This window comes from Gekko japonicus, unplaced genomic scaffold (assembly GCF_001447785.1).
Source record: "Gekko japonicus isolate JY-2015 unplaced genomic scaffold, Gekko_japonicus_V1.1 scaffold549, whole genome shotgun sequence".
Taxonomy (NCBI): Eukaryota; Metazoa; Chordata; class Lepidosauria; order Squamata; family Gekkonidae; genus Gekko; species Gekko japonicus.
The window spans coordinates 806,513-816,586 of record NW_015169189.1 but is presented as its reverse complement, the minus strand read 5'-3'; the positions used below and the strand labels follow the sequence as shown (position 1 = coordinate 816,586).

Sequence of the window (10,074 nt, the reverse complement as noted above, 5' to 3'; positions counted from 1 at the left end):
CTGTGACTGGTCCAAAATCACCCACTCAACTTCCACAGCAAGAACCTGGGTCTGGCAGACCCTGCTCTGAAGCGCTAACTACTACAACTAGGGTAGCCAACCTCCAGGTAAAGATTGCCGGGTATCACAACTGAACTCCAGATCTCCCCCCCCCCGAGAAAATAACTGCTTTGGAGAGTGGGCTCTATGGCATTCTATTCAACTGAGGCCTCTCCCCTCCCCAAACCCTGGCTTCCTTAGACTTCACCACAGAATATCCAGGAATTTCCCAACCTGGAGCTGGCTACCCTAGTCAGGTTGGGAACCTTAGTGGAGAGACAGCCGTTTTGATAGTTTATTCTGTGAGGGAAGAGTGTCAAGGCTGGCAGTGGGCGGGGGAGAGGAGCGGACCCAGCACCCAGCCAATGGCATGCGAGTACTCTTAAGTGGAAGTTGATGGGCCAGTGGCTGATGGAGCACACTGCACAGCCAATGGGAGAGCCAGAAATGGCCAATACGTAAGGTATTATATATATATATATAGGATATTTCAGAATCCTTCTCTCCCAGACAACAAACACACAAACATGTCTCTTCACAGACCTTGTGTCCTTTGGGAATGTGTGTTTGTGTGGTGGGCAGTGCATCTTGAATCAAAAGTTTTGAAATTGTAGTAAGATTCTCGAAGAGGCACGTCAGGGATGCTATCCTGAAAGCAGTTGCTGCGACACCCCTGAAGGTGGGGGAGAATGCTGTCAGAGCGCTAAAGGATATTCCATTTGAAGTAAGACAACGCAGAAAGAAATACAAAGAACTTGTGTTTTTCCTCCAAACAAACTCAATTGGATATAAATGGCTGTTTCCAGAAGGAGTAATATTCAAGATCAAGGAGAAGTAAGTCAAGATTGACTCTGTTCTTAAAGCTCAAGAGTTTCTAAAGGAGCAGCTGGGAAGGCCAGAGGATGAGAAAAAAAGAAGAGGACAATAAGTCCAGTGGAGAGCTGGAAACTGGTTCGTCTGGTGAGGACTCTTTGTCTGAGCAGGGGGCATCAGCCCTGAAAAGTTCCTACAAACTGCGGAAGAGAGAGAAGTAGTAAAGGCTGAAGGACTCTGAATTGTGCCTTTGAGAACTTTGGTTCTAGGGGATGATGGGGGGCACTGTTATTGGGCAATTAAATGTAACTGGGAATGGTTAAAAGAGTTAAAAGATTGACACAGTTCATAAGAAGTACAAAGATGAAAAGTCTGAATGAAGTATAAAAAGCTAGTTGGAGATCTCCTCCCTTGGGTTTTTAGTTAGTAGTGGGTTCTTTACTTTCTCCCTTATATGTAGCTTTCCCTTTCCCTTTTTTCTGTTCTAGTTTTTGTAGTGTTTAAAAAATCAATAAAAAATCCCCTCCGGGGGCTTAAAAAAAAGTGCTGGTTATGACCTATAAAGCCCTTCACAACTTGGGACGCAAAAATTTGAAGGACCATATCCTTCCATATGTCCCTGTGCTCCAGCTATGGTCTTCATGCAGCCATCTGTTGGCTATCCCACCACTGTTTTAAATGCAGAACACCTTTCTTCACACCAAATGCAACTCAAAACAGTTTACATATATCAAGAAACCATCCAAACAATCTGAAAAGCTCTCAGTGACCTGTCACCTTAATAAGCTAATAGTGGATATTCTTGTTACAGCTATGATTGTATAACACTATACCTCTTTAGTGCCTCTTTAACATTCTTACAATTGGAAGCCCTTCTAAGAAATACTTAGAATTCTGGTTCTGATGAACTCGTATTTCTGTGTTGAGCAACTTAAAAAAAAAGTATATTTTAAATGTATATTTTCCACTCAACCCCCCTTTTGGAAAAGCCTTAAACCCCCAAAATTCAAACTCTCAGAACATTCTCCCATGCTATAAAAGAAAGCAGTATTAATACAAAAGATATAAATAATATGAACACATCAGCTTCTTTGATAAGCTCATTCAGAACTTTTCACTATTCAATCAATCAAGTTTCATCTTTTCTTGTAATAGTTTGATCCAGGCATTTCATGCACAAGTCAAACATGATTTGCATGTCACAATATATTCAATTTCAATTTATTTCTACAGTCCTTAGACCAGTCATAGAAAAAGAAGTACACCTTTACAATATTCCAAGATTTTAAGATACATCAGTGACACCTTAAAAGCAAATTAAAATTTAATCTACTATCAAACAACTATATCTAACTAGCTACCTTAGAGTTTCCGTGATCTGAGTATCACCATACAGAAACTGGCTACTTGGTGGGTAATTTGGGGGTTTCTATCAGATAGAAGAAACTCGAGTCTAGCTTTTTCGGAAAGACTCGGAATTTGTTCAGTCAGCGGAGTGATTTTATTACGTGCCACCTTATAATACGGACATCTCAAAAACATGTGCTCTGTAGTCTCAACCTCCCTTAATGGGCAGGTACAAAGCCTTTCTGAGAAAGGAGCCAGTGGATTCAATCAGTTTGATGGAAAGTTAATGCTTTCCTGACTTAGAGACGTTACTATCAGCTTCACCATAAGCACTTTGAACACTGAAAGTGTCATGCACATCTTCCATTTGAAATTATTAGAAATTTAGAGTACCAACACAGCACAGAGGAGAACAGTACAGGTCACTAAGAAAATAGATGAACTGAAGTTAATGGAATGTCCCTATATATAAAACATAACACTTTGTTAGAGGCATGGGGCAATCAGCATAAACCCTTTATACACTTTATATATTTTACTTTTTTCCAAACACAGAATGTCAACTTTAGTAGCCTCTTCCTTAGAGGCAACAGAAATCCCATCTTTTAACCAAATCTTAAGATTTCTAGGATCATTTAAATTTATAAAACTAAAATATTGTATAACTAAGCTCCTCGATATCAGAATACTATATCAAGTCCACAATACTATATTTTTCTAAAAGTTTTCACCCTTATAAGAGTAATTTTTAAAATTAGAAACTGTAATGATTCCTTGTTTTTGGTGTGTGTGTGTGTGTCTTTAAAGTTTGGTTGCATGGCTGTGGTAAGTAGACTAGAGTGGTTGACAGAGGCAAGTGTGGTATGATTGGTGGTTGACAGAGAGGGGGAGGGGTTTTGGAAGTGAAAATGAGTGAATGAGTATGTATGTCAGTCAGGTTTTACAGTTATAGGTTTGACAGTTGATAAGTTCAGTTAGTTCTGTGTGTGAAGGAGAGACAAGCAGTTCTGTGTTGAAGCAATTATAAGCTGAAAGCTGAGTGTCTAGGAAACAGTAAAGTTTAAGTGAACAAGAGTTAAAGGAAAGTCTGAGTGACAGGCTAGAGTGAAACAGTAAACGTATATAAACAGTAAGCAAGTGTTACAAAGTTACATGCAAAGATCCCTGACAGTGAGGGAGAAGATTGTGTGGGATACCAAAGCAATTGTTCAGTATTTACACATTACTAGTTACATTGTACTACCCTCTTATTTATGCTTTATTTCAATAAATCCTCTTTCATTCAAGTATACCAGGTCTGAAATAAATACTTCCTCAGGACCACATAGTTCCTCGCAAGCCTTGAACTCGGTCTACCAAAATAGTAAGAACAACAGTAAAGTATAAAAGGTTTGGAAATCCTTAAAATTTCCTGGTGGCAGCTGTATATACCCAGATAAACAGAATAAAAACAGAACTTTTAAAGTGAAACCAGTCCTCCCTAATAAGGAGGACGTCACACACAAACAAATTGTCCTTTGGGGTTTATTTCATGCATCAGATCTTCATCAGTTGCTGCTGCTGAAAAGATGGACGACACAAGTAAAAAAACTACCTTTATTTTTTTTTCTTCTTCATCCATTACATACTTTTAAACAGGGATGTATTTTATTATTCAGACATTCAGGCAATGTTGATTTCATTAGTTTAGACTGGGAAAAGCATATAAATGCAAACATTGTTGGCTTAACCTGAACATAACTGCATAACTTACTACTGACCAGATGTGGTACTAGGACAAGGTCTTCCTTTAGCATTAAAATGGAGGACTTAAAAATATTGCTAAATAGCAACGTTGAGATTCTGATTTTTGCAGTAAACAGGTTTTGTGTTTTTTTTAACCTTCAAGTCCATAATTGTATTAATTTACAGACTGTTATGTGCAAGTTTATATCATATAAACACTGTACAGGCCAAAGAAACCCTTGAGAGTGACACTGAACATGTGTATGATAATAGATACTGCGTGTATTTACAAATATCATGGAGAGAAAAATTGGTCAAATACTGCAAAGAAAATGTTCACATTAAGATGGTCAAGTTTCACCATCTACCTTCTCAGCTCAAATAAAAGTAAAAATAAATTCATAATCTCCTCAAAAGTTTAAGACATTTTCAATAATACAAACAAGTAAAAGTGGAAAGTTTCAACGAAGTCATATAGTTTATGCTTTTATAGGTCAGGTTCAAGCTTTTCAGTCAAGGATTTACTAAAGCCATTAACAGCAACAGTGACAAACCATGACCAGATCTGCACAACGTTTATATGTGCATCTAATTCGAGACAATGCACTGCACTTTTGGCTGTTAAGGGGGAAAAAATAAATTACAAAACAATCCCTGTAAATGCAATAATGAATTCAAAGGTGTGCATTTATCCATTTTAATACACATTTTGAATGTTATCACAAGAGATTAAAAATAAATAAGTATGCCAAAAGGCATGCACTGATAGTTATTAAAAGTTAGCTCTAGGAGGCTTTTAAAAAGACAACATATACAATTTGAGTTTTGGTCAACAAATCTGTCCAGCCATTCTCTTTCCTTTATTCAGTCTCCTCGTGATACTGACAGCTAAACATGACAAAAGCACACCTCTGTCATTATGGCTTTAAATGAAGCAGGTTTTGAAAAAAAATGGAAACGGCTGCTTTTTCTACTGAACAGCTAGTTTGTTCATAATACAGGCACTTAAGGGCACTATGGGGGAAAGTACCTGACCAATTCTATTGAGTGTGTCTTAGAAGCATTGCAATATTTCACCAAAATAAGAAAATTCCAGAAATCCCCAGCAGAGATCAGGAGCTATGAGCTAGCATTCGTTAAAGGCAGTATTAAATCCAACCCATTTCCATTTCTTCACTGAAATCAAATAGCAAATAATTTACAAACAGATCAAAATTTGTTACATGGCACATCGAGTCCTTCATTTTAAAGTTGACATTCAGCACTAACTTTGGATGGGAATTTTCAGTTTTAATTCCCTTTCCATTTACCTATGTTCACAGTTATTTCCATGTAGTGTGTTTTTACAACCCCTAAGCATCTTGCTGCTGAAGCTTCAGTCTTGATGTCAGACATATCCAGAAGCACAATTTGCATTATACAAACATTTTGTATTTCTGTACAAGCACTATTGCAACTTCAACTACACTGCATGTCAATTAGAGGCACAACAAAAGCAGATTTTGAAACCCAAATTTACTGACACTGATTCATCCCTCCTGTGGAAACAACAGTATTTAGATTTTGTCATCAGAGGAGTCCTCTTATCCTGCTTCTGTTTTGGTACCACTGAGCAGACTGTACCATGTTTTCTGACAGGATTTAATGGGAACTTGCAAATGTAGTACCATCAAAATAATGTAGGAGGAAAAAAATCAATGCAGTTGTTACTGACAAAAGAAATCTCAAAGCAAGACTTACTTTAAGTGCTCGGGTAATTATGTTTTCATTTGTATTGTTCTTTTGGAAATCAACTGCTTTCAATATGGCATCACAAAACCCCCAGTACATGCCAGGTTTATGAAATATCTAGTCTTCAGCTAATATATTTTCTATGACAGTTTAGTTTTGCTGAGGAAAAAGCAGCATTTGTTTTTCATTGGTCCAGTATCATAGTGGTCAAATAAGTATTCATGTTGATATAGCTTTAAAGCTTCCAGAAGAGATGATCCAAAATAAAATATGAATGTTGGACAATCAAACCAAAGTATGTATTATGACCTTCTCATTGAAAGAGGGGTGCTGGAAAGACATGTGGTCACTAGAGATGACTTTCACAATACAGCAGATGAGCAAGTAAGTAATTCCCCATGATCTGTCTTCTTCCAAAGTCATTTGTGACGCTGAATGGTTTTCCTTTTCCTTCGCTTGAAAAAACAGCAGCACCTGCAATGTTGACATAAAAAACGTCTCATATAAACAGAAAGAACTGGGGAAATTTAACACACGTAATGGTATTGCTCTAAATAAGCAGTTCAACATTTTTAAGCCATTACAAAGTACATCAAAAAGACAAGTTACATGGACCGATGGCAAATGAAACTTATAAATATCTCTATTACAATTCACCCCCCTGAGGCATCTAGGCATTCAGTGTGATAAAACAACAATTACATAGCATGGCAGTTTCCTATACATTGGATTTGTTAGATATGGACAAACAGTGCATTATTCAGGCAAGTTGATATATTTAAGCTGAAATCAGTGGCCCTTTTGCTGAGGCTCAATTCAAACAAGTAAGTCTTGGCTATGCTTGGGTACTTTCCAAAAATGGTAGAACACTTAAGTCTTTAAATGCCACTTAGTTTTGATATACCAAATGCAGGTATATCCATTTATTGATGCTACTTTCTCTCTGTAACTGGGATTTTTAATCAGGGTTAAATCCTGGTCAGAAAGAAGGGCAGCCGGGGGGGGGGGGGGATGTGTGAAAAGCATGACAGAAGGTTCACGCCAATTACAAACAGGTTTGTTTGTGATATCTGAATTGAGCTTAAATATTATGTGCATGTATTATTGCCATTCTGCTTAACTAAGATTTTGGTGGATTTCTCAAGTCTTTCAGTGGTCATGAGAACAAGATGCATGGCTAAAATTGGGAATGACTTTACATAACTCAAGGTTGTATATTTGTATAGTTGTTGTATTACTTTGGGTTCTGTTGCTGTGGGTGTGAGATATCAATTACATGTAATACCCTGTTTCCCCGAAAATAAGACCTACCCCAAAAATAAGCCCTCGCAGGATTTCTATGCATTTGTGGTATAAGCCTTAGTGTGTCTTCTTGAGAAAAAATAAATATAAGATAGTGTCTTATTTTCGGGGAAACACGGTATTAAAATATTGCCAATTATATTGTAGTACAATGAAGTGGAGGTGGAAGAGAGGGAATGGAAGTGGTGGATGTTGGTACTGATTAAGTTTATCAATAACGGAACATTAATTACTGGGACTAATCTCAGATGTTACACAGGACATGGACTAAGCAGGACCACTGCTCCACACAAACAAGGTGACCAACATGCACTAAAAGTGTGGCACAAATATGTTTAGGACTTTAAAAGTTCGAAGTGTAGGTGGCAATGGCAGCTGTTTAAAGGCCAATCTAATATGTTATTAACTGCTAATCTTTCCAAAACTAAGGGCACCAACTAACACATCAAGGTTTACAAAGGCATGGATGACAGATGCTATATAAACATCCTCCACTGAATTTCAAAACTGCTGCATGTAGTGAACTTGGTAAAACTGTGGAGCATGACTTGAGCATCTAAACACCAAAATAAATTTCAGAAGAGCATCTAGATATTGATCGTGAATAATCTGTTATCACCTGTGAACTTGTATACCTTGCTGCTCACTGTGAACTCCAAATCACATTTTTTTAACACTTTATACCAGTGCTCCCTCCAAGCTATGGAGTCCTGTGAGCAAAAATTCTACTTTGTGAGCTACTGGTATTAAAGTTGTGAGCAGGTGATTTGGCTACTGCATAAATTAGTGTGCTCCTTCCTGAGCTAAGACAAAAATGTGTTAGCCGGAGACTAAAAAACTATGAACTAGCTCACACTAACTCAGCTTAGAGGGAACACTGCTTTATACACTACTTCAGTGTCTCAAAAGCATTTCCACACAGCTGAAGAGCCAAATGACATGTCCTTAACTAAATGGTCACTAGAGGGCCCTGCCTTCATTTGTACTAAATACAGTTGATATTTCCCAAGTGTTCTGTTGTAGTTATTCACTGTGAAGCAGTGTTGAAACAATCTATAAATTGATACTTTCTAAAAGTTATTCAGAGAAGCAATAACAGTTAATATGAATTTGTATAATTAATTATATAAAAGGACATAAAACATTTCAAAAATAACTGTGTGATAACAGCAAAAGACTATTTCAGGACTTCTGTTTGCATAGCTCTTTCTCAGACAAAATACAAGAGGAAAGCAAACATATGTTAGTCTAAGATGCCCTGTATGATGTAATGAGTCTACAATGCAGGCTAACAACTTCTCTGTTACTCCGCTACAAAGAAAACTGTCAAATCTTGTGAGAGCAAAGGCTTAACGCATGGGAAAGGAAATCCCTTCTTCCCTCAACTCCTCTAGCTCTGACCTTTCCTTCTTTCACTTTAAGAGAAGTCTGTACAACAGGATTTCCCAGTTCTATTTTGTGATTCCCACTGCTTTCAGCAACTTTGGCTTTAGCTGTCTACTCATTCTCAGGCCCACTTTGTTCTTACTCATCAAGATATATGGAATGACTGAACTGTATTTTAGTAGGCTCAGGGAGGCTTTATCTGCTATTCTCCTATTAGATTAACCTTTCTAACAACCCTTTATTTTATCACACTAACATCATATTTGTCACATTTGTCAAATGGCAAGGAATGACAAATGAATCTGTGTCAAACACCGAGAACAAAAAACTGCAAACCAATTGAAAAAGCTCATTGTAATATCTAGAAGTCATCTTTTTGATTAGGGAAATCACCGAAGAGAACAGTCCTGCAGAACACAAGAACACTAAAATTCATATATAAACTTAGTAAATTCTTACTGAAAGCAGCCTGTACACCTGCCTTCCCTGTCGTGGGCCCCACCTTACGGAATGACCTGCCTGATAAGGTCAGGAAGGCTCCCACTCTCCTGGCTTCCTGCAAACTATGCAAAACTGAATTATTCAAGAGGGCTTTTATATACAGGTAAAAGGGTAGTACTGTAACAAAACAGTGCAGAAAGATACTTGGGTAGGTTATGGACTCTGGTCCATATTACTGTGTTGCTGTAAGTAGGATCCTACTAAGTAATTTTTGCATAATTTAACACGCCATGTCAATACTTATGCTTTGCTTCAGATCTGTTTTCAGATTTCTACAGTCCTAATCCTATTGTATTGTTTACTGGATGTCTCATCCTGCATTATACTGACATACTCTGCGTAATCCACCTTTGAGTCTCAGTAAAAAAGGCAGACTATAAAGAATACAAATAAAAAAATAAACAGTGACTACTAATCCGTGGCTGTGCCTCATGCAAAGCACAAACAGAGCACATGTGCATGCATAGGTAAACTGAAGAGAAACACTTAGTTTTGTTCCACTGCTTTCCATTTATACCATTTCCCTTGACATGCAGCATTCTGTATATATCAAATACCACACCTACTTATTTAAAATATACATACCAAAATGGGCCTGGAATGGTATACTATCATAAACCCCATACTTAAAAAAATCAAATATTCTTTTTGTTTAATACTACCTATTTCAATTCAGGAGAATACACTAAGTTTTCAATAAATGAAGTTTCTGAAAATATTCTTATTTTTTTTCTAAAATTCATCTATAGACAGACAGTGTTTATTTGGTTAATACCAAATTCACTCAGTACTGTGATGGCCCTGTTCCAGACATAAGCACAGAAAAACTGTCTTCAAGTCAAAAAGAGTCAGTCTAAGGGTATCAGAGTATGGACTTGACAAGGGAATGTATCAGTGCTATGGAAAGTCCAGAAAGAATCTCCAGACATAGCCTCTTGTGCTGTAAGACAGAATACATTATTTTAACTACTAGCAGAAAAGCCCGTTGTGAAACCGATACAACGGGATCTAGAAATATGTGATCTGTAACGAACGCATAGGCTGGATGGTGGTAAGGTAAACAGTAGTGGGTGAGGGTGGGAGGGGGGTGGGGGAACGGCAGCGGCGGCCGGAGGCCTCTGCATCCCGTTGCTGGCCCTGGAGTGAGTGGGGGGGAAGGGACCCGGCCTCCAGTTGCCGGCCCAGGAGTGGGTGGTGGGGGAGGGGAAGGGAGCGGGCGACCGGAGGCTT

At 37.9% G+C, this 10,074-nt stretch overlaps 1 protein-coding gene across 3 annotated transcripts in view; it reads right to left on the bottom strand.

Annotated features, from left to right (window-relative positions):
• Window positions 1-3,840: 3,840 nt before the first annotated feature.
• The window catches only part of CSNK1G3 (casein kinase 1, gamma 3), an 81,227-nt gene continuing 74,993 nt past the window's right edge, over window positions 3,841-10,074 (bottom strand). For 2 of the 3 annotated variants that reach the window (XM_015416216.1, XM_015416218.1), the window contains one exon: window positions 3,841-6,129. In XM_015416216.1, the coding sequence (XP_015271702.1) occupies window positions 6,075-6,129 (55 nt within the window). In that variant the 3' untranslated portion in view covers window positions 3,841-6,074. The remainder of the gene's footprint in view (window positions 6,130-10,074) is intronic. The other variant, XM_015416217.1, reaches the window with a different exon arrangement.